Source organism: Perca flavescens, chromosome 12, assembly GCF_004354835.1.
Source record: "Perca flavescens isolate YP-PL-M2 chromosome 12, PFLA_1.0, whole genome shotgun sequence".
In the NCBI taxonomy this organism is placed as follows: Eukaryota; Metazoa; Chordata; class Actinopteri; order Perciformes; family Percidae; genus Perca; species Perca flavescens.
The window spans coordinates 4610821-4636603 of record NC_041342.1 but is presented as its reverse complement, the minus strand read 5'-3'; the positions used below and the strand labels follow the sequence as shown (position 1 = coordinate 4636603).

General features: G+C 43.0%; 1 protein-coding gene across 13 annotated transcripts in view; it reads right to left on the bottom strand.

Moving 5' to 3' along the window:
• The window catches only part of mbnl1 (muscleblind-like splicing regulator 1), a 48561-nt gene extending 24460 nt beyond the window's left edge, over positions 1–24101 (bottom strand). For 3 of the 13 annotated variants that reach the window (XM_028592622.1, XM_028592624.1, XM_028592623.1), the window contains exons 1-2: positions 17715–17936; positions 6387–7349 (exon numbers count right to left, since the gene is read on the bottom strand). In XM_028592622.1, coding sequence (XP_028448423.1) covers positions 6387–6560 — 174 coding nt within the window. In that variant the 5' untranslated portion in view covers positions 6561–7349; positions 17715–17936. Of the gene's footprint in view, positions 1–6386; positions 7350–7747; positions 7826–17714; positions 17938–18713; positions 19047–23316; positions 23406–23952 lie in introns of those variants that run through there. The other 10 variants (XM_028592626.1, XM_028592625.1, XM_028592627.1 and 7 more) reach the window with 7 other exon arrangements.
• Between the last annotated feature and the right edge of the window lie 1682 nt (positions 24102–25783).

The window sequence follows — 25783 nt, the reverse complement described above, 5'->3', positions numbered from 1 at the left end:
ACAAGGATGCACACACCATGGAACGAGTAGACCAAAGAATGTCTCAGTGTATGTGTGTGTGTGTGTGTGTGTGTGTGTGTGTGTGTGTGTGTGTGTAGGCCTGGATTAGACTGGTTTAAACACAAATCTCTCGAGCGTGACAGTGAGAAAGACGTACAAATAAACCCCTCAACACTAGGAGAAAGAGACGTAAACGATCCTACTTACTAAAATAAAAGCGCCTGCAATGTGACTCAGCTCTTATCTAGTGAGACCTGCTTGTTATAATCAGAGAAGACCGAGCACAGCCAAACAGACGACACTGCAATATGAATAGCTCTCTTCTAGTAAAAACTGAATGTTATGGATGCCTTGTTAATTGGAGAGACATTTTCATTGTGGATGCACCCACAGATATCCCATTAAAAATCTAATTAGGAGGGAGATCCCATGTGCTGACTGCAGAGGAGAGAAACCCATACGGATCCAGGAACCAGTGTCTGTCTGAACTATAGCTTCACGGCAGCACCCTGATTTGAGATTAGCACAGTGCTACTGAAAACAAACCTTGCTGATCACAGGTGTGACTAAACCTTAATATCGAAACACATTTGTCTTGGTCAGTTATTGACACTGCGCACAGGTGTCCTATTTCCTTTTCTTTGGGCTTGTAACTTTTGGCGAGAAGCCAGTGAAGCAAGCAATGTGAGGATCACACGGCTATGAGTGGCTTTGGATTCCACATGCCTAACTGTGGCTGTTGTGCAGATAAACAGCGCATTTGGATTGTGTCCGAATGCGGCACAGATCCTTTTAGACAACATCCAAGGAGAACATTTGATCTGTCATGTCAAATACAGTAGACAGTCTAACATGTCAGATAAAATATATATATATCTTTTTCTTTTTTCCCCCAATAAAGACATTCATATTGTAGCAGCATAGGGGTTTTACAATCAAGCTCTAAACTAGGATTAAAATAAAACTATACTGAGCTAAATCAGACACTTAAACTACAATATGTTGTCTTTGCTCTGGTTTTTAGTCATTCATTACTGGCTACATGAATTACAACTGTTGCCTACACATGGCCCTGTGCAGTGTGTCTTTTAATGCAGTGTGTGACAGCAGTGTCAAATACACATTAGCCTTCTGAACTTATAACTTATACCATCTGCTTATTGCTCACAAACACACACACACACACACACACACACACACACACACACACACACACACACACACACACACACACACACACACACACACACACACACACACACACACACACAGACTGTGTTGAATTTATGGCCCAGAGATTGGCTGGATAATTTGTTTGAAATCATAAAAAACACTGTCGACTAGCAACGTGGCTAATATTTACCCCACATGTCTGTCTGGCCAACCACCTCGGTGCATGTGTATGTGTGTGTGTGTGTGTGTGTGTGTGTGTGTGTGTGTGTGTTAACCTGACTGTTCCATTTAACCACTGAACATAAACATGCTGTCAAAAAAGGGTCAGCAAAATGAGCGGAATGACAGATAGATTCACAGACAGCAGGAGAGAGAGACAGAGAGAGATAAATAAGAGGTATTTACCCGCCCGCTGCTCTGTAGGAATGTAATCTTGGCTCGGAACAGTGTGGTAACACATATAAACCCACTGCTACAGCACTACTAATACAGATGCAACACATACACACGCGCGCGACACACACACACACACACACACACACACACACACACACACACACACACACACACACACACACACTTGACCTTTTTCTCAGGACACAGACATGATGACAGTGGGTGTGTCAGGCTGGCAGGTAGACAAAGTACAAGGTCTATGCTGTGTGTGTGTGTGTGTGTGTGTGTGTGTGTGTGTGTGTGTGTGTGTGTGTGTGTGTGTGTGTTCAAACTGTTCTCCATGGTGGACAGTTACCACTCATTTTGTATGGCATGGACAGCAGTGTCGGGGGTAAACAAGGACCTGCTGCTCTTGGGTTCACAAAAGGTTGCTTGTTGATGTCACATCAGCCCATAAGCTCACGCTACATAGGTTTCTATGTGTGTGTGTGTGTGTGTGTGTGTGTGTGTGTGGGTCTACCAGGGTGTAATGTGAACCACCCTGTCCAGGGATGGGCGTGGCCTGAAGTAAATGAAGCAAAAAGGAAACTGAGCGGGAAATCAAGTAGAAGGAGCTACCAAGATGGGAGGAGAATGAAAACAAGCAACGGCGGACTAGAATAGGCTTGCATCAAATTAAAGTGGGATGGTACAGCACTTGAAATAAATTGGCAGTTTACCTCTGTGTGGGGTGTAGCTGCAGTGTTACAGTTCAGTCACTGTGGAGAGTAACCTATATTATTTCAGACTCATTCTAGTATAAACTAATGAGACAGGCATTATCTCGCTTGCATTATCTCGCTCTGCAGCCTGAGCTGACTATTATACTCCAATCTGATTGGGAATGCTTTAGTGAGGCAAGTAGAGAACTCAAGTAATTACAACCACTGGAGGTTAAAAGTAGGTTACTTCCTCAACATTCTTCTTGTAGTTTTGTCAGATACAGTGCAGCTCAAAGGAGCGTAATGCTGCACCACACTTTTCCGCTTGTCTCATCGGTTATTCTATGTGCGTTTATATTAGAGCAGATCGAAATATTAGAAATATTTAGCTGTAAACAGGAATCTTTTGTACAAATTTAGAATCAGCGTCTGCTTAAAAGTTAATCGTTAACAGTAACAAAGTTACAAAGCTGACTTTAAATCAGGGAGTTCTGGCAGCCACAATCCTTCTCCAAATATTTACCCCGCTTCGACATAGCTGAGCCGTCTGTGTTGCACCAACCAGATACACAGGCAACGGAAAGGGCTGCGTTCTGAGGTCTAAGTCTAAGGCCAGTGAACACCCACACATGCATGTACAGTATATAAGTGCACAGACGTGCGCATGCATGCATGCACACACGCACACGCACACCTTAGTTTCAATTCTGTGGCCTAGATGAAAACTTAGTTCTGATTGGTTATCTTGCTTGGGGGTATATAATCCACATCTGATTACTGCCATGAACATCTTCCCATGAAAAAAAATATTAACCATTTTTTGCTATTTCTGGTACAAATACATTCCCTGCTCTAATTCCCTCGGCGTTGACTCTACAAGTGTGGTTTAGTGTAGGACATATTTTTTTTTGCGGGTGATCTCTGTATATGCATGCATGTGTGCTTGTGCACCATATAAAAAGGAGGCCAGGGTGAGAGAGAGAGAGAGAGAGAGAGAGAGAGAGAGAGAGAGAGAGAGAGAGAGGGAGGGAGAGGCTGTTGGGAAATGACTGGGTTTGGGTGTGACCTGCTCAGCTATGCACTGGTGATCATGTGAGACGAATTCTAATTATAGACTTCTCAAGAAGAAGGACGATCCTCTCTCATGGGCAGAAAGTGTGTGTACATGTGTGAGGGTGCAGTGTGTGTGTGTGTGTGTGTGTGTGTGTGTGTGTAGGTATGTAGCTATTTCAACCACTGAACCTGTGTGAAAGTAGAGTAGGACATGTATTTTTTGAGGTTGTGGGTCTATGTAAGAGGAAAACCTTACCGTTTGTATTTTAGGTCTTATCTTCTGGTTTATACCAAGGGGGGTAAGCTTCGCTTCAGAACTCGAACCTCCAATGGCACCATTTTGTTGCTACAAAGGTATCACCTCTTGTTAGCATTCCACTGACCGCCATTTTTTTTTTACGTCACTTGACTGTGAATAACTTTACATCTGAAGCGTTTAAAGACTCTATTTGTCCGTTGTTTATTTCTAAAGAAATACGACAATGTATAAAAGGCTCCATTACCTTGTACCTCACGTTATGGCTCCGTAGCAGACGTTTTTGTAAAAATCTGCTAACGATTGTGTCATAACCAGGCAGTTTCGACTTACATTAGCTGTTTAGGTTTAATTACTAATGTTAACTAGCATGTTAGTTAGCAATAATTAGCATGTGCTTATGTTATCTCCTTACATATACCTACGCCCCACGTCTCTGTAAGATTGGAAATTATTGAGATTTCTCTTGGCACAGCTACCAGAAGACTTACAACTTTCAGAAACGTTGCTCACGTCACATTTACCTTGTCTCTGTCAGTTGGAGGCTGTGCAGGAAAGCAAGAGATCACCGGAAAAGTGCTTCTAATAGCCTTCACTGGTCTCCGTCCAGAGCAACGGGGTCTATTGGTCCATTATATATATGTCAATGGTTTATACGTGCAATTAATAGCCTTTGCTTCTGATTTTCTCCATCTTCTTTTGCTCTCTCTCTCTCTCTCTCTCTCTCTCTCTCTCTCTCTCTCTCTCTCTCTCTCTCTCTCTCTCTTTCTCCTGCTGTTTCCACTGTGGGTTATAGAAACCTGCTCTGTTTTTCATTACCAATGGAAAAAATGGGGCACACAGTTAAAAAAAGAATCACCCATCCCCATTAATACACAAATCCTAGTGGAAAATGTGTCCAAACTACTAAAATAGGCCCCTTGGTGCCCTCAAATAGCCTCTATATATCTGCCAGCTACTCCTTTCAAGTGACTGGCCTTTACCTCACCGTGAATGACAATTTAAACATACGTTCATGTATCGAGATCCTTTCGCCTGTAGATAAAAGCTCCACTGTGTTGTCAGTGAATGTCTACATGTGGTCACTGTATTGAACTGGCCACCGACATCCAGATAGTCAGAAGAACATTTGTGTTTTACTTCTTGGGACTTGACTTTGTAATTTTGGCCACCATTTCCACTGGTTATTATAACTTTTAAATTCACTTTTGACATCTTGGAACACAGCGACATCACTTTAATGAAGTTCGAAATGGGAAATAAATGAGCATTCAAGCTCTCAGGTCAGATTACAGGTTGTAAACAAGCCACCAGTTCAGCCAGATTATCTACTTCTGAGCGAATCAGAAATGTTGGCCATAATCAATTGTTTGTCAGAAAATTGTGGTAAGTATAACACATCAAGTTGAACCAGGAAGTGGGTCTATAAACTGTGGATGGTTACAAGTGACCCGAACAGACGGCTCTGGTAATCATTTTACAGTCTTTGTTTTCTCTTACTAATATGTTTGGCGAAATTGCTTGTGTTTCTTGAAATATCTCACGAGATAGGGAGAATGATGGTGGCAATCTCCACAGACAGGAATGATGGCCAAAACTATGAAAATAAGACTCAAGATGTAATAAACAACTATGACTTAATGTGGCTTGTAATTTTGACAATCACACACACACACACACAGGCAAGTACGCACACATAGGCGTTAGCACATTGTGAGGAAACTTGGGGAGAGTTCAGCCTGGGCTTGACAATACTCCTCTGTCCACATCTGGCAATAAACACTGTCCTCATCCTAACCCTGCCCTGATCATACACTGCCAATGACCACGAGTCACCAATGTCTGCAGGGGCAAAATACAAACAGAAGTGAAAAACACACATAGCCCAACCTGTGTGGGTGTGTGTGTGTTAATGCTGGAAACTTTGGGTTGAGGTCCGCCCATCTCTAGAGATCTTGTGCTCCGATAAAAAGACAGATTGTGAAAGAGAGGGAGAGAGAGAGAGAGAGAGAGAGAGAGAGAGATAAAGAAAAAAAGAGGTGTTTGCTTTTCTCCTTTCCTGCTGCTGCCTAAAAATGGAAAATGACTGCATACAGTGCCCCAAATCTGCCCCTAACTTCGCTCTTTAACACACACACACACACACACACACACACACACACACACAAACCCCCTCTGCACAGGAAGTGGTTTGACTGAGCAAGATCTACATGATGACGCTATCACCTCGTTCCACTCTAGCTGATGAAACATGTTGTGCTTACGGCATCCATATGAGTTTGTACATGTGACAGCCTATTCATGTAGGTTTTCCTGTTCAAACACTAGCACACAACCATGTTTTTTTCACTTTTAGACGGCCCGTGCTGGTTTAGTAAATTCATGCAACAGTGTTTACGTGCAGTGTAATCAGTCGGAAATGCGACCGACTCATAAGTGACTGCTGAACAACCCGCGAAAACTCTTCAGCCTGTCCTAGAAAATCCACAGCGCAGTGTTACAAATGCCTGACTTCTGCTTCCTGAATGTAAAAAGCTGCCCCTCCCCCTTCCCCCTTCCCTTCTCTCTGTACCCTTGATCACATGTTCCAGTCACCTGACCAGAAATAGGTGGGACCAAGGAGAGCACATGCCGTAGCCAGATGGTGCACTCTAGATGTAGACTGCTGTTTGTAACCCCACATATTTACTCAAACAGTATGTCAGACTGAGCACGCTCAATCTCTTATCTGTGGCCAATGTGTGTGTCTGTCTGTCTGTCTGAGATCTGACCTTCAGACTTCCTTTTCACCACTTCTCCTTTCTTACCTTGAGTGAGTCGAAGCAAGCAATGACCCGTCCGTTGTCCACCTGACAGCTCTTGGCCGGATGAGCGAACTTGCACTCCTGGTCCGAGCGTGAGCACGTGCCCCTCTGGAACTCCCTACATACCTCAAGTGTCAGCCACTTTGTGTCACGCATGTGTGCCATGTTCATCGCCATGGCAAAACGCTGGCAAAAGTTATTCCGAGCTGAAATCTGTTCAAGCGTGAATAAAGTACCTCTCGTGTTTTAATTCACAACTTAAATTTTTTTTTTCTTCTTTTGTTTGTGTGTATTTGTTGTTAAGATCTGTGATATGTGTATGTGACGTCGATTGAGAGGGCTCCTTTTCCAACGTGAAATGTTGCAGGGCGAATGTGATTGGATAATCTTTTGGATCAACCAACCACAGAAGAAGCGTTTATATCCAGGAGATGACTAGCAATGAAGTTGCCGCTCTCTGCCTGACTTTTCTCTCTCAGTGTTTCTTGCTGAACGGTCTCACTTACAACATTCACAAGCCAAGGAGGCAAACAGATGAGCGGGCCAAACAGAGAGCCCTCTGGTTAGGTGCAGTGAAGCAGGCAACAGAGGCGATAGTCTGGGTGTAGCCTGCTACAGGAAGGTTAAGGACACTGAGGACCGAGTGGAGGCTTAGAGGGCTGAAGGCGAACGTCCAAGGCAAGGTGGGTGAGATGCTGCGTGGGCCTAATGGTGTGTTGGGCTGCTGTGGTAAGGCTGTTGGGCTGGTGGAGGGCCTTCCGGTGGGGAGAGCTGAGGCTGGAGCCCGGCTTTGAGGAGTGGATGGTGATGGATGAGCAGGTCGGAGCGTAGGCTGCGAGGTGGGTGTGGCCGCTGTCCTTGTACTCGTTTTACTGTGGCGGCAAGCGAGCGAGGCGGGGCGGAGGGTGGAGCTTCAGCTGTAGAAGCAGGTCGAAGCTGCAGCAGACATCAGGGAAGGCACTTCCTCTGGGGAGAGAGAAAGGAGGGAAAGAAAGATTAGGCTGATGACACACATCCAAAGAAAAATTTTAAGGTTTATTTCTCTTTCATTTATCTCTCATAGAAGGTTCTGACCTGCAGCATTTTTTGTAATCTGCTGCTAAGCTATGCAGCTGTGGGCATGAAGAATATGTAAAAATGCCAGAAATGCAGTGGTGTCAGCTGAAACAAATACAACTTTCACCCGCTTTACAGTCTAAACACACGTGGTGCGCAATGACGCTCATCACGCCACACACACACAAACACACACACACACACACACACACACACACACACACACACACAAAACACAGCAGCCATTTACAACCTTCCAACTCTTCTGGTCAACGCAGGAAAATCAGATCAAATCCTGTATCACTTACAGTTGAGTACAGCAAAGCCGGCCATTGCAAATGTGTTTAGAGGTGAAAGAAAGGGAAGAGAGTGAAAGCAGAGGGGAAGTCGAGGCAGGGCAGGAGGTTAGTCATTTCCCTTCTTGCGAAGTGGTGTAAGAGTGGGGACCAATGAGTTTGCAGAGTTGCAGCAACATTCTGGGCTGAGCGCCAGGTGAGAGCAGGGGGAGGAGCAAAGAGGAGGCTGACCTGCCTGCTGCTGGAGGAAGAGAAAGCGAGAGACAGGCTAAACTAATCACTATGCTCACTAGTTCCACTAGACTACCTGATTTCTTGCAAAACAAATGATATATTTTTCTAACAAACAACCTTTGATTAAATATCCCAGATAATATTATTCTCCATGAAATCAAGCAATTCTAAATAAAAACAGTACCATTATGATCACAGCAAGACTGCGAGGATCTCACACAGATATGAACTTGCCTGCTGTGATAATATCATGTGTATTTCACTCATAAACCAAACTTCCCATTTATCAAAGTTTTTTTTAAACTTTTTTTATGTATTTATTTTATCATATTTGCAGTGGTTTCTATTTTTGGTGAATGCATTGTATGGGGTTTTCTAGGGGAATTTGAATGATTGGGCTCCCGTGGGCCTAGTGTGCTCTTATCGCACAGGCGGGGTAACTCACCACACCCTGTGTAGAGAAGTGGCTTTTTCCCAGAACAGCATGTGCACCTTCAGCAATGCTACGAACCGCTTCTAACTTTACAGCACTGCAACACTGCAACACGCTATATCAGAGCTCTGCAGCAGTACAGCCCAGGTCGTGATGACCCAGCAACATGGATATATGTTACAGAGTGAAGGGAGGGGAAACTGCTACGGTTCACCTTGGATAACCCCTATGCTAGCAAAAGTAGCTTTACAGCTACAAATGACCTTTGGAGTGCAAGCATAATCATAACACAAACACTACAACAACCCTACCCCTGCAATACACAGACACCGTCCATATCATGCACTTTAGAGACTAAAACCAATGAACTTTTCAATAACATTTTCAAAACAACAAAAAAGATGTATCAACCTTACTGCTAAATATTTTCAAATGACAGATAATAACATTTTATTTGATGATAGGCAGTAATCTTTAGATGTCAGTTTTATAGTATTTTCATGCCAAAAATAACATTTTGAAGTGCGGCAAGATTGAATGTCTTGTTTTGGAATGAGACTTCATAATTTTATCTTCATTGCTGTGAAAATGTCAAGTCAGCCAAGTCTAATCTCTCTGTGTAACCCTGTATGCACTGGCACCTGTGTTCTTAATATCATATAATGTTGATATTACAAGTATTTATTGCTACAGCTCAGTCTGACAGTGCTGATGACAACACACTTTTACTATCCAAATATACATTGTAATAAGTTGAAGTTCAGGTGAGTGCGGATTATCTCAGAACTCATCAGACTCAACACCAGCCACAGCTGGACACAAAGTAATGAGGTGGAATAGAGATATCTATTATAACATGTTTTAAATTGAAGGTGCCGAAGGGGCTGTCTTCAATCAAATGAGAGAAGGTGATGACTCAATGCATGACAACGTGCCCCCCTGCATTCTGTCTGGCTGCCTAATCTGTTTCTATGGCTGATGAACACATACTGTATCTATGAGAGAGAGACAATGTAGTATGGTGTAAGACAGTGCCAGAGTGATAATGAGCGCTCATTATGATCCATCATGTCTGGACATGAGTGTCCTTCCCATATTGATTTCTTCATCTCTATGGTCTTTCTTGTCAGTATGCCACTCCCTCTATCTAATTCCTCTTTAACTGCTCTTTGTCTCCAAGGCACCCATTTCAAATGACTGTTTAATATGATCTACTTCTCTTCTCTAACCACAGAATGTATACTGTTTTTACCAGTGGATCCTACTCTACTTTGGTCTTGCTGTTTTCCCCATCCTCTCCAACTCCATCCATGCCTCTGCCTTTGTGCCCTCAATGTGACTGTCTGGCCTGTGTTCTCGTCCAACATCCTCCAGCAGCACTCCCTCTTGCAAGCTGGTGCAAGGTCAACCACACTGGAGGAAGGAAAGATTGCGTGGTGTGTTTGTGCACCATGTTAAAAGGAGGCCAGAGAGAGAGAGAGAGAGAGAGAGAGAGAGAGATAGAGAGAGAGAGAAAAAGAGAGAGAGAGAGAGCGATCGTATGCTTCCTATCACACTTTAGGACACGTGGCAGAAACATTACATGACTGCAAGAAGAGGAAGTGTGTGTCTTCAATATCAGCACATCACCATCAGCTCACAGTCATGTGACACCAGCATATGCCTCAACGGCCCAAACCGTTTCTGACTCAAAAAAGCAATTCTGACCGTCTTCTATTTTGTCTTGGTTATGCTGTCGAAATGCACTCTTCACCGCCACTGAAAGCGCAAACTTTGCAAAACTGCAAAGTTGGCAGTGACTTGCACGGTGCACTTTGATGGATGGCGCTCACACATTATGAGGTTTTCTTGAACACAGAGAGCTGTATTGTTATTAAGGCATGTCTCAACTGATTGAAAAGTTAGAGCAATCAAAACAACATGTGTTTTGTTAATCTGGGCTGGTCTTCATGTTGTCAATGTGACTAACTGCTAGAGGGAGTGGTTCACAGTTATGGTAAGACTTCCTGAAAAATGGCCAAGTGGCACAATAGTTGTCTAGTTTAGTTTTTAGTCTCACATTGCCAGACCTATCTATACAGCACTGTGGAGTAAGGTCTGGCTACAACACATACATTCTACAATAGGAAAAAAAAACGCTCAGGGTTGTTTGCATTTCTTTAAACCAATCACAATCGTCTTGGGCGGCGCTAAGCTCTGGACGCAGCAACGGTGGCTCTGCAAAAATAGTCTCGGGAATAGGGTTGGGTATCGTTTTTTTTTTTTTTTTCGATTCCGGTGCTAAATCGATACTTTTAAAACGGTGCCGGTGCCTAAACGGTGCCTGAACTGGTACTTTTCAATAAAGTTTAAAAAAAAAGAAGAAGAAAAAAAATAAGGGTAGTGAACAACAGTCAGTGACTTGTTTATTGCTAAGGCCATGGTCAAAATTAAAGATTTAATAATCCTGTAATAACTATAACAATAACAATAACTTATTTCACCAGTAAATTGCTGTTGAACCCCAGATGGGAAAAGGGTATTTTACAATTACTGTGAATGCACCACGAGGCTACCTGTTTTAAGTGAATCTGTGTTGTTTAATTCCAACAACGGCAGCTGCAAGTGAACGCACCGTCTGTGTTGTTTAATTCCGACCATATAAACATACTGTATATCTATGAATTGCGACAACGGCAGCTGCTGCACTGCAGACTGTTACATCCCGCTGTAGAAGTCCTCCACAGTGAAATACAGTCAAACTTTACACTGTTTAATGTTAGCGGTCAGCATTTTAACCGTGATTAATCCAGCTGCTAGCTAAAGGTAGGCTAACGTTACATGCTGTCAGGTGTAGTGTAAAGTCGAGCACCGAAATGAGGCACCGAAACTTTCGTTCTTATTCGGTCTCGTTACTACCGTTTACGTCAGCACCGGTTCCCTATTGGCACCGAGTTTCGGTACCCAACCCTACTCGGGAAGGAACTTGTTCTGGTGGAACATTTGCACCCCGCAAAAGAAAACGCAACCTGCAATATTAAATGAAGTTAACTGTTCACATGATACAGTAACGTGAGCTATTTGAATTAGCTAGATACATGGTTAAACTTCATTTGCTTTTACCAGCGTATCGCCTTGTGTACTTCGTCTGCAGCAATCCCCACCTATCGGTCCCAATTCGTCCCAGTTAGATCGTAAATGCTGTAAACATATTCTTTTTAAATCTTTTCAATCATTCCCCTTAAGAACAAAGCAGGTCTGCCTTGTTGCACGTCCCACATTTTCTTCGAAACTTTTTTAGCGTGTAGCTTGGTAGCTCAAAGTTTGTTTTTGTTTCCGGAAGCCAAGGGATTTTGAGAATGGCAGCACACAGAGAGCAGAAGGTGAGGGACATCAGGCGTCATGTGTCTCATGCGCTCAATGTCCCTCCGTCAGGCAATTATTCTGGAAATGTACTTGGATTGATCCAGACTAAGTTTAGCATAGCTTAACATCAAAGGGCATGAGTTACTGGAGGCTCCATTCTGCGTAATTGTATATGAAATTACACTGGGGTTAACTGATGCAGTATGAGGGGAGATGCTACTTGTTATATTGCAACATCTATGCTATGGCAGCCTAACCAACAAACCACAGCTTCTAGCTTGGAGTTCCTATTTTCAACATGGACTGCAGAGAAAGAGGTGTCCTTCTCTTTTGGTTTGCTTCTGTTGAGTAAAAGGAGTTGTTTCAGCATATTGACAGAGCTGGAGTGAGAGTGTGCTGAGACAGGTCATCTCAGTGGAGGACACTGGAGGAAATGCAACACCCCAAGCACCGCTCCTGCTGCTCCATGTGCTCAGAATATAGCATGTCAATATTGCCCTCACTGACCTTTACGTACACACATACACACAAGCGCATATTTGGACACGTGATCATGCTCTCCTCGCCGTCTCTTGATCTTTTTCGCTCAAACACACACATACTGAGAGGCTGAGGGCTTCTACTCTATCCACCGTAGCTCTTCTACATCACATGCATCCCTGAGTTGGCTGCATTTCTTTTGGCTGAGTAAACTGCTTTTCTTTTGGTGATGTGACCTTTCATGTTGGTTGAGAGATCGCACCCAGTGAGGTCTGCATAAAATGAGTATAAGGGCTAGGAATGCATAGTAGATCCAAATACCATTGAAGGCAGGTGTTGGACCAATAAAGACAGCAATGAAAACATTAGGAAAAAGTCTGCACACAGTAGCTCAACTGTGTTGCTATGTTTTCGTTTAAGGGCTAGGGCAACAGCCCGTTGCATTAAAATGAAATGACGAATACACTATGTATCTATACTATATATTTCTAAGTTTTTTGAGTAGAGGATATAGTCCGTCATTTCTTGCTAACTTGAGTATAACCATTGTTGGTATTGTTATCAACCTATTAATCGTATCAAGTTGTCATCTCCTCTCAACTATTAGTTTAACTAACTTATTTGTCATCGGATTAAATAACGTGGTTCTGAAAGTGAGTCTTCGGCTAGGAACGCACAACAAACAATGGCTATTGACTCCTCCGAGAGCAAACCTCTGGAAACAATTAGATCTCTTGTTTAGCATAAATGGACAGAGCTATGCACGCACATGCATGCACACACACACACACACACACAAACCTCTATGTGTACTTAAATTGTGGTGAATATCTGACTGTGTGCAACTCTGCATCTTTCTGTGTGTGTGTGTATATATATAATGATGTGGTCAAGTCAACAGGCAGTGAGGATAATGGCTGGCCTTATGGTTTAAAGTGACTATATGTAATTTTTACATGTTTCTGAAACTGTGTAATATTCCATCTGATGATCATAAACAGAGCTGTATAGTAACGAAGTAGAACTACTTCACTACTCTACTTAAGTACTAAAAGACTGTATCTGTACTCTGCTGGAGTATTATTTTTTTCTCCTACTTCCACTTTTACTTGAGTATAGGGGTGACCCCGAATAGTCGAAGATTCGATGCATCGATATGCGGAGCCTGATTCGACCACCAATCTCACAGTCGAATCTTCACGGGTGTTATTATGAAACGAGGATCATACCATTTTGGCAATATGGGGGTGCTCAATGTCTAATTTCACACAGAACTACTGGTTTTGTACGGTTATATTAAGTTATATACAGCCTTTAATTATGATAAGGCTGTAAAAAAAAAAACTTGAAAAGAAAGAAACGTTCAATAAATATGTTTTACGTGTGTGTGTGTGTGTGTGTAAATCCAACCACCACCCCTGTGACAGATTTAAGTTTCACTTTCCCTGATCCATGACAGACGAGGAGCATCTTGGCGGCAGGGATTAACGTTATTTAACAATGTCTGGAAAAAGAAAATCTAAGTTGTGGATGCACTTTGAAATGGTAAAAGATAATCCAAAAAAAGTAAAATGCAAGTTGTGCCAAGAGCTCATGTCCTACCACTCGTCAACAACAAACATGGTTTTCCACTTAAAACGGGTAAGTTTATTACCAAAAAAGACGGTTCACTCTTTCATATATAATGGCGCTTTTAATTTACGAATAGCAATATCATATGTTGGGAATATGTTTGTCTTTTTTCTAGATACACCCACAGTATCAGACTGACGACGGCAGTTAATCTAGTAGTAGTACCGGAGCTGCGCCAAAACTAACTCAAAGAAAGCTAGATTTGAGACTGCCATTGTCCGAGAAAAGGAAAAGAGAAATCACGGACAAAAATCGCAGAGTTTATTGCGCTCGACATGAGCTGACTAGTGTCGTGCCCCTCCCAACCCGTTCACACACACACACATAGATGATTCGACTATCAGTCGACTATAGAAAGATTCAACAATTCTGATTCGGGGACACCCCTACTTGAGTACATATTTTCGATGAGTTTAATACTTTCACTCAATTTTTTATGTGCTGCATCGTTACTTGTTACTGTTGTGAATTCCTCACGCTACGGAGACTGTGTAGGTTACAGTGTGTGTAGTTACGGCTACGTTAGTTACATACGATAATCCCCGAGATCGCGTTTTGTTTCTTTTCATCACGGTTGCCTGTTCAGAAGTCAGAGACAATGTAAGTTTGTACTCTTTCTATTTAGTTATTGTTGCAGCAGATGAAGCTATTCCTGAGTAGTTTCAGTCTGCAGTGAGTACTGAATGTTAACCGTTTGACCCTATGATGTGAAGCTGCTAGTTTATCTGTATTTTGCTAGCTTGCTAACTTTCCACTGTACATCACACATTTTATTTCAGTATTTGTTAATACTTGATTAATAACCCACTGATATATCAGATAATAGTAGTTATAACAGCTGTGACATTAACGTACCTTTTGGGGTTTATTTCAGAAATTTCCTTCATATCCAGCAATGTATCCAGCAATGAGTGATGTGGTTGTACGTCAGTAGCCAACATTAAATTACGCCCCCTCCCCCCCTTCCATTTAGTGTAGACATTTTATTCCTTTTAGTCCATGTTTGTGTTGGCCTACTATTTTCTTTTCCCTTGTCCCCCTGTACTTGTGTAAAGCGTCCGTGGGTTTCATGAAATGTGCTATATAAGTTATTACTACGTTGGTTGCTACAACAATCTCTTAATGCTTTGGCTCGTGACACAGTGACAGTGATACCTGGTTTAGCTCACGAGACATCCAAAGTAGGCTAAGTTACTGTATGCAACAATCGAAATGCAACGATCCATCTGCAACGTTTTCTCTTATTGTAAATGAATTATTTTCTGTCTGCGCAAAATATTCATTGCGACTATATAGCCTCTCGGTAACGTAACTCAGTATTCTACAGTGGGTGATACAGCACCGTAAAGAAAAGACCTTTACGAAAGCAGGCGTGGTAAAAACACTACCGCTTTTGTCCAAAGCAGCCGCTAGAATCAACACAAATGGAAAGTTACATTCAGCTACTTTAATGAGTGGCTCATTGGCTCACATTTATGTTGTCTGTGTCAATGTGCTGGAACATAGTCAGGCTGGTTTCCACATATACAGACTGGTTTTACGTTTAAGTAAAGCTTGAAAAAAGTTAGAGGAAAAACATGGCCAATGCAAAGGATGAATGGTTTGATGAGGACTTAAATTATGTGAGTTGTATGCCATGACCCTAGCAGTCACCAATTGAACACGTGGGAGATTTTGGACAGGTTTATTAGAGATGATTAAAATCTATGCCATTTTTTATTAAAGCTGTTATGGCAGATCATGGTGTACAAAGACCTTACTACGAAGCTTTTCATGTTATTTTTCCCCCCTTTAATTTGCACCCATCTGTATATATACAGGTACTGCCTAACCTAGTTCCCATATACAGATATAAATATAAACAGTAGGCCAAGGAAATAATTATGTTGTTGACCTAATAGTTGCTGTGACTTTTGTCTTTTCCAAACACATCATAGCAGTTGTGTGTAACAAAAATTGGCTGAAAAGTAGCACAAACTGTTAATCTCAAACCACACACTTACTGATGTCTTAAAATGTTTTATCTTTATGACGTATCTGCACATATCTTAGCCTGGTTGACAACAAACCCTTCTCAGTTGTAACTGAGAGTGGGTCTGGGCAAGCTTCATTCACAGCTCATTTCCAAAAGGCGTCACCAACGGACGCCGCTCAAATGCCTCTGGGCGCAATTGGATAGTCCTTCGATTAATTAATTTCTGAGCATAAACATGGTTGTGTGCCTTCTGGTAATGCCTTACATATTTTACCACATGTAAGCCATTCACTTCTTTATCAGTATATTACATGCAAACATACTTCACCAGTGACCAGTTTCATCTTCTGCACTAGTTATTTGTATCATTTTAATTTAGTTAATCATTTTCATGGAGGACAGGCCATGCTAATGTACCCACATCCACTGGCTTGTGTTGGGGCCTGCTTCTAATATACCGAGGCAAACGGAACCAGTGCAGTCACAATCATAGAAACAAAGGCTAGGCAGCGGGATAGCTACAAAGAGACTGTGAGAGAGAATATGTCAATTGGGGCAGGATTGTGTTATTAAATGTTATAGCCATCTATCTCCGCTTCAGAGATGGAGAGGTTTAAAGATGTCAAGGCTGTAAGCAGGAGCTGATTCAACTGGGCTGAAGAAGAACAAGGGCGGGCTTGTGTTGACACGTGTACTTCTGGACAGAACAGCAAAGAAATAACGAGACACTTATTACTGACTGCACAAACGGCAGCTTCGACATGCTGCTCGCCCTGCTTATTATTACTGTTGTGTGGTTCAGATGCAGGTGGACACTGACTTTGCTTCCTCTCTACTGCATTATCTGATAAATAATTATTACTGACTACCTGAAAAGAATAGAAATAGGTAGATATTATGGCAAGCTAACGACTCCACCATGTTTCTAACAGTGGCTGAAGTCAATTCATTTATAGCTTAAGCTTGAAATAACGTCAAGTGGAAGGTGTCTTACTCATCCAAAGCTGTGTCAAAGTGTTGCTCAGAGGGGTTGAAATGTGGTCACAACACAGTAGGAACATACAGTGAAGCCCTCGTGTAAGAAAGGCTTAACCTGTCAGCGCAGATTCAGCCATGCACATAATCCTGTCTGCAGGGCAGATCCTAGCTTATAGGCAACACACATAAATGCAGAGCAATTTGTACCCAAGTTCACATACAACAAAACACAGAGAGATCTATGTCACCTTTGACATTATTGGCCATAATATTCATGTTGACAATAACAACAGCACACTCCTCAGGCTTAAAGAAATTGATAAGTCTACCAGCAGCAGAGCTACCATGAGGATTTTAGAAAGTCTCAACAATGCAATCTGCCACACATCTGTCGGTGTTGCGCTTGCTTACATATGTGTACTTGTGTGTGAGTGCTACTGTCTGAGCCACCCTGAATCCCTCCAAGTCACAACAACAACAACATTCCTCATCATTGCCCCAACCACGGACGCACCACCAAGAGGAAACCCAGAGAGGCGAGGGGGAGGAGGGCAGAGGTGGCGAGGAGAGGGACAAAGAGGGGAGAGAAAGAAAGGCTAAAGTTTAAAGCTCTGAAGAGCCTCTGCCTTTCACATACCATATTTTACCAGAATCATGTCCTGCTGTTATTCAGACAGTTTTTAGACTCTCCGAAATTAAGAATGGCAGTAAAAAAAGAACTTTTAAATTATTGTTTCTAACAAATATCAGGTTATTATCGCACGTAAGAAAACACTTTGAGTCTGTTTACATTGGCACGATCCACACAGACAAACTTAACTCAACTCCTGAAAGAAAGAAAACCATCACAGGGCAATCTCACGTTATCTCCCAAAGCCTTAATAAAGTACGAAGGTACTTACTTTCACTCCAGTTTAAACACAGACAAGTAAAATCCCTCCATTTACTGGGTCTCCTTCTCCCTGTCTTTCTCGTTCCTGCCCCTCTTTCCTTCTGCCTTCAACTTTCTTCCTCTCTATCAGCTACTCCCCCTCTGTCAGACGCATGAAAACACTCACTTAGTCACACACACACACACACACACACACACACTCCCACAGACAGAGTCACCCTCTCACACACTCTCTCCTCCCGCGACCCGGAATGCTTGGCAAGATCCGACTGTACTGAAATACTGTGCTCACCATATAAGGTAGCAGCAGCTCCACATGTCACACGTAATTTACATGCAGCCAGGCGGGAGTTTTGCCTTACACAGCAGCACACACACGTAGACATACACAAACACACATGCAAAACCATGCTTCCCCCTTTAGGCTGACGCAGCAAGGCTGGGAAGAGGTACAAGAGAATCAAATTTACCATTCTCCTTGTTAACCAAGCCCTGCAGGATAACTCCCAACATGTCCAATGTTGAGTCAGACGGAGGGAATGAAAGCTGAGTGGGCGATCTATTGATCCTCTCTACTGCTTCCTGGAACAACCATGGCCCTCCAAGCACACACACACACACACCAGCACACGCACAAGCAAATTTTCTTGCTAACTAGCGCTACCCTCAGGAAATAGCTATTGTGTGACTGTCTGCTTTGAGCCAAGAATGTGTCTTACTGTGTGTGTGTGTGTCTGTCTGTGTGTGTATGCGCATATTTGTATGCCTATATCTATAAAACAAGCAGGAACAGATCAATGTTAACCCTTTGGCCCACATACTGAACACACGCGCGCGCACACACACACACACACCACACACACACACACTAAGGCAAGCAATCCCCATATCTCTACCTATGTTTCAGTACAGGCTCTTACTTTGGAAAGTAAAGACTGCAGCACACACAGGAAGAAAGATCGAGATAAACCAATGAGACAAGGAGGTAGGTTATGAACCAAGCTCTTACCTCTCACATAGCACTCCAGTTTGTGTGTGTGTGTGTGTGTGTGTGTGTGTGTGTGTGTGTGTGTGTGTTTGCTTCCGCGTGTCGATTGACTCTGTGTTTATGCGTGTGTTCAGACAGGCCGCGACAGCAGACCCCCAGGCACCGGCTGGACCATTCTCAGGCAGGCAGGCAGAGCGCAGCTAGGCAGAGCGACTGGCAGAAGACAGGCAAGCGAGTGAATCAGCAGCGAATGAGTAGAGGAGCTGTGCGGAGCCGAGCACCGGAGTGAGAGAGAGAGAGAGAGAGAAAGAGAGAGAGAGAGAGAGAAGGAGAGGGAGGGAGGAAGAGAGAGAGCAGGAGTGTTTGTCTGTGTAATTGTGTGTGTGTGTGTGTGTGTGTGTGTGTGTTTGTGTGTGTGTGTGTGTGTGCGTGCGTGCGTGCGTGCGTGCGTGTGTGTGTGTGTGTGTGTGTGTCTACGTTGCAGCGTTGGCTGTGTGCGCTAGTGTCTCCCCTCCCCTGCCTCTTGAAGTGGCTGTGCTGAGCTGTGCTGAGATGGGCTGGGCTGTGTCTCTACTGACTCCACAGCCTCTGGATCGTCTGTCTGCTGCCCGAGGAAAGTGGTGCTCACTGGGTGGCAGTAGCAACAGCTGTGGAGGAGGAGGAGGAGGAGGAGGAGGAAGAAGAGGAGGAGGAAGAAGAGGAGGAGTGACTGCACTGAGCATACAGATCCTGCAGTCCCTTCTCCCTCCCTCTCCTTCTTGCTGAAGGCTGGCCACGCCCCCCCTTAAACAACACCAGGAAGTGCTGGTTCAGTTACAGCAACACTGCCCTTGCCTATCCAGTGAAGCTGAGGAGGGAGAGAGTGAAGAGGAAGGGAGGAAGGAAACATTGGGAAAGCGCAGCAAGACGATAAAGAAGGATAAAAGAAGGGAAATAAGTCACAGAAAAAGCGAGAGCGACAAAGGGCTTCAGAAATGAAAGCTGGGCTAGTGATGAGGAAAGAGTGAGACAGAAACGAGTGAAAGAAGGGATTTAATGAGGTAAGGACAAATAAGGAGGAAAAACAGCAGTTGGATTAAAAACAACAGATTAAGGGGTGTGGAGGAAAGAAATATAGAAAGAAATTGACAGGGAGTTTGCGACAGACTAGGTCTGGCTTCTGTCAGGGTCCCCTCCTCTGCTGTGGCATGCAACCCTCTAACACCTCAGCTCAGCCTCACACTCACAGCTCTTGCCCACACTAAAAAAGCAGGACACAATGAACTGCACCAAATCACATTGGACTACGCTAGTAAGTGGCTACACATTCAGAGTGTAAATACTCGGGAAATGGCTATTCAAAAAGAAGCAGACCAGTGCCGTTTGGCTGCAGGTCAGCAACAGCAACATATTATAAAAACCGGGACCACACTGAGGCAACTGCTGCTGCCAACTTTCCTGTATTGTTGTTGACGCAAGGCTTCTGCCACCAGAACCCATGCAACCAGGGGAAAGCCAGAGAGGCTAAAAGAGTCTCCAAGAATTTGATTTGGACTTAATGCTGCAATATCTGGTAGCCATGGAGATAGTGGCCTTGACATCTGCAGGAATCTTAACAGATTTTGAGCTGTGTTCTGGCGTCTGATCCTGCATATTGTCTATGACTCACTTGCTGTGATCAAGGAGAAAGTGCATTCATAATGCTGAACTGACATTAGCTTTGCAATGTATTTTCATTTTGGAAAAAAAAAAAAAGAAATTCCACACACTGCAGCTGAATTCAGTTTGACTGAGATCACACCTGCATCCATATTTGCAGAGAGATGTAAGAGCCCTTTCTTTCTTTGGTGTATTTACATAAACATGTATACTACTACGAACAATACCCCAATGCTTCTCCTATGTAAAACTGTAACACCTGACTTTCTGTTCCACCCCTTCTTTCTCTCTCTGGACCAGTTTCTATAGCTGCACAGCTCTGTTTAATACAAAGCTGGTGATAAGTCATCTCTAATTTACACATCAGGCCCTTAAACCCCCAGTGACAATTTGTGGTAGAGCCCCAGCAGCAGTGCTTACCTTTTACTTATTACCAATATTCTGGTGCAACGTGCCTGTGTATTCAGGGAGAACCGAAAATATGTTGTATAGTCTAGACAAAAGGAAGATGTCATAGGATGCCACAGTACTCTTTTTTTGAGTTGATCAAATTTAGGTAGACAGTGCCATTGTTAGCTTCAACAGCAAAGTGCATGCCTTAAATCTATTTCCAACCGTCATTAGTGAAGGAAGGAGATATATTTCCAACTATGGAAACGGCGTTGCTAGAACACATGCAGCATGTCTTTTAGATTAGCAGAGCAATCTGTTTGACTACTGATCAATGGAAGCAGCAGGTCATTCAAACCTCCGAATGGAGTTTTCCTTGACCCATAATGAAGAAGCGTGGTGATTGATGTTGTTCTGGCTCAATAGGAGACACATTAGCAACGCCTCCAAAGATCTGGGCGTTCTGAGAAACTCAGCCACTGACGTGGAATTTCCCCTCTTCTACTGCAGCTGAGTGTATGCTAGTGCTTCTGCTCCTTTCGGTCTCTGCGTCTCTCTTTTACTCGTCTGCCTTGCTGCTCCATAGTTCCTATTCATAATCACTCTTTATATGTTCTCTATGAGTCTGTGGTTTCATCACTTTGTCTCACTCATGACTACATCTTAATTCAACTAAATTTCCCCACAAACAACCACAAGCACTATTTTGCACAACCCGCAGATGCATATTCCCCCTAATCTAATCAGACGTACAAAATGAATATAGAGCCAAACCTTGCAGTTACCAGAAGGTTTGCTCATTCAGTTTTATTCGGCATATAATCTTATCAAATGTACAAAAGGAGCCCATTTCTCCTTTTCTGGTTCTTTTTTTCTTTATCTGAAGTCATTTATTGTAACTTCCTGCTCCTGTGTGTCTTACAGATAAGAGGTTGTTGTGAACGTTGTTCTCTGTAGGAGATCAATGAGACCGTGGAGCTGTTTAGGTATGAGCAAAGAGCAACAGGCATCAACATCCTGGGGTTGAGCAAACTGTTAACGAACTGAAAACAGGAAGAGGTGTGTGTATGTGGTGGAGTTGAAGGGGAATTCCACCGACTTTACACATTGAGATCAGTGAACTAGTCATGGGGAGAGAGTCTGAAAAAGTAACCCTAAAAATGTCATTATCAAGTTGCATTAATTGTAAGATTTTCTGTTGCATCAATTTTGTTCATTCTTTTTTATTATCTGTATTTTGCGAGTCCTACAAGTAAAGTCCTAAATTGCAGAGTAAAAGAGTAATTTAATAAGGAAAGAACTCCCTCACACTCTATTCTTCACACAACACATGAACCCTAAACCAACACAGTCTGGAACGGGTGACCCTTCTGCCTCTGTCAAGCCATCAAATCCTAACCCTTCACATTCGTCCACCCTTATTTTCTCTCCCTCCTCCCTGATGAATGCAACTTTCCACCTTAAGCTTCCCTATCATCTCAGCGCTCTGCTATTTCCCAGCACTCTGTAAATGACATTGGCTGGCTGATGTGAACTCTCACTCCACTGAGGAAATGTCCTAGAGCTCTTGTGTGCCAAAATCTGACGGCTCATCTATCACTAAGGCCGCAAATACACATTACACTCCCATTACAGACCATCACAGCAACAGCTGTAACGGTACACGGTCTCGCGGAAAGGCCCACAGCAGGGCGCTGCATTCAATGTCAGCCATTTCACTATAGCTTATTTTGGAGGCTGCATAATGAGAAAACAAAACATTGCTTTGAAGAAATATCTACACCTCAAACTACTTTTGTTATATGTTACTTTAGAATACGTGGGGAGTATCCCACCTAAACAAAGATGTTAAAAATATGCTACAAATTACTAAAAATGTACATAAAAGTGGGACAAATTGTAAATGTGTGTATGACAGTGTGCAAAATTGCAGTCCACTTCCTCTGCTGCATAATTGTGGTTTTCTCTTAACTTCGCTCCACCAACAGCAGGTGCAATTCAAGCTGTCAGGTTTGAAATACAGAGAGGAAATAGCACCCTGTCTCACCCCATCTGAGACCATTTTGTGTGTGTGTGTGTGTGTGTGTGTGTGTGTGTGTGTGTGTGTGTGTGTGTGTGTGTGTGTGTGTGTGTGTGTGCGTGCGTGCGTGCGTGCGTGCGTGCGTGCACCATCTAAGCTTGAAGCTTATCTTGAAGATAAAATAAAAACGAATGGAAACACCCTTTGCAAAGAGGTTATTAACTCCAGCTTCCAGCCATTTTTCTGTCTAAATGTAGCCTGCAGATATACTGCTGCAAATATCAAATAAACTCTACTTACATCCCAATCTTCTTACAAACTTTATATCGCCATACAAAGTTGTATAAAGAGACAAATACTGCAAATGGTGGCTTTCCTACGGCTGACAAAGAACGTCTTTGCAAAGTATCAGAGGAAAAACTTTGTTTGTTGAAAAAAGGGAATCTTTATCAACTACACAATTATGAAATTGTATGAAACAAATCAACTGAAAACACAGAATAATACCAAAAGCCATTTAAAACGGTCAACAGACATTAATACTACAGAAAGTGATTGTATAGCCAGTGAGCTTACCTGTGTGTCTGTCTATCGCTGACGTGCCACTGGGATCGACAAAGTCATTTCAACACAGGTCACGCTGACGCAATGCACTATGGGACGAACTAACATCTTCATTTCTCTCTTCCTGTACTTCTCTCACTCTCATCTCTCTCACTCTCATAATAGCAGCTTCTGCTTGGCAACGGCCATACCACAAATGTGGTCAGGTTTACAGCGAACCATCACTGCGCAACATCAAGTCTCCATGACAACCACTCTTTATCTAATTTGCATCTTCTTCTTGCATTATCTACTGATGCCAAATATGGTCACCTTGTTATTTCCCCCCGCCTCTCTCTGCATCCCCTTTTTCTTTTTTTTTTACTTCCCCTTTGCCTCACATTGTGATAACTGTGTGTAGTTTGTGTCTAATGTATATGCGTACACAGACGTGTGCATGCTTGCAGCCTGGGAGTGTGTAAAAAGAGGAAGTGCCTGTGACATTAGACCAGTTTGCAGCCTGACAGATAAGCAGTGAAACAGCTTTTTTAAATCAGGAAGTGGAGTGTTGTAAAGGCTGCTGTTGAGGGAACTAAAAAAGAAAGGGCACTTGTAGTATGTTATCACAATCCACCCATGGCAGGTACATCGTCACAGGATTTCACTTACCCCCCTCGGTTCTTCTTCTGTGAAGTTGGTGAGAGCATTTGGCCACCTCCTCTTCCTCCCCCAAGGACTGTGTCTATCAAACTATCACTGGAATGTTGAACCAGGCCCCTGGAGCCCACACATACAGCAACGCTCAGCAGCACTCAGCACCTGTCTCCGACTGCCAGCACAGAGAAAGAGACGCGGTCAATCACACTGGACAGCACAGCAAAGAGGAAAGAGCAGTGGAGAGTGGGAGGCAGACAAGCATTTTATCAGCAGAAAAAGACATACTGAGCATGTTGAATGTCATGTGCAACACATCACATGATGGCTAAAGCACTTCATTTGTTGAACGCAACACATCATTATTAAAACAATTGTGAAATCTTGGCGTAGTTACTATAAACAAAAAAGGTCAGGACGAGCTGCAGCCTCTCTCTCATGTCAGTGTTATTGTGTTTTTGAAATATGATGAAAACTCTACACGTTGCTTCACGTTGCAAACATAATGTTGCGATCACACTGCAGCCTTGAAGCTAGTAAACACCGGACATAAAGAGCTTATCAGAGCAAACGAGGATGAAGATGAATTTGACCATTTCAGAGACCTTATTTCTGGCATATTGGTGACTTTTTTAAGACGAATAAAAATGTAGCTATAACAGTGCATCTGCACTATTTAGCGACATTTCACAATTACATTTCATACCATGGAGCAGTGGTTCCCAACCTAAGGGTTGGTACCCATTTTGGAGTCCAGATATAAATCTAAGGGGTCACAAGAACATTTCTGTTAAACAACGTCTGTTTAGTTTTTACAACGTTTCTCTAATTTGTGCTAATTATACCCCTTCAGGCATCTTATAATCCCCAAGAGAAAGCTATCTGAGAAAGAAATAATGTATCTTTAGTGGATTGGCTAATAACTTGTGTTATCCTTATTTTAAGGGGTCACAAGGCCATACAGCAATATAGCCGATTTATTTCTTGCAAAAACCAACAGAGCATGTTTTGTTGTTTGTTTACAGTAATAATCACTAAATTTGATCTGGTAATGACGATGATGATGATGATGATGATTAATGTTATAATGCCAAACATTACAGAACCTTTAATGTTATTCATGTTTTCTTCCCCATTTTCGCAAATATTATCAGGAGATGCAACCTCTCATCTTAAGCTCTTTAGACATATCATCTCTCCATCTGACACTTTAACTTACCCAGGCAGTGTCAGGAGAAGCTCTGAGGAAGCATCAGATGCCCTGAGCACCAGCCGGCCTCTCCTCCTCTGGGCTGCAGGGCTGCTGAGACTCTGGGGATTGGAAGTCAATGAAACCAGGCCTAATTTAGCCTCCACTGCTCCGCAAGCTGCCAGGAATCAGAGTGAGACTCCTTCCCTTTTTAGGGCTCCGTGGACACTTGCAGTCTGCAAGTGGCACTACAGCATTCCTAGCTCCACTAAGGACCTGGACAGAGAGAGGTGACAGTCAAAATGTGTTAAATGGAAGCGCCATTTTAATTATCATCTAGGTCTAAAAGTCAAAAACTTGCACTGTGGGAACTATGTCATTTTTGACCATAGTTATTTATTGACATTACTCACACTGGAAGCTTATATAACCTGCCAGTTTGGACACGTTTACAATCATCTTATCTTGACAACACTTTCAATACATGGACAGCTTGGTCCTGTAAATGGCCGAGACACATTGCCTACTGCCACGACAGCTTGCCATAAAATCACACCAGTAATTAGGTGTGAAACGGGGGACTAATCAGAGAAACTGTACTTACACAATCCACTCAGCCAGGTCCTGACACTGGGTCATGTAATCTTTAATAACCTC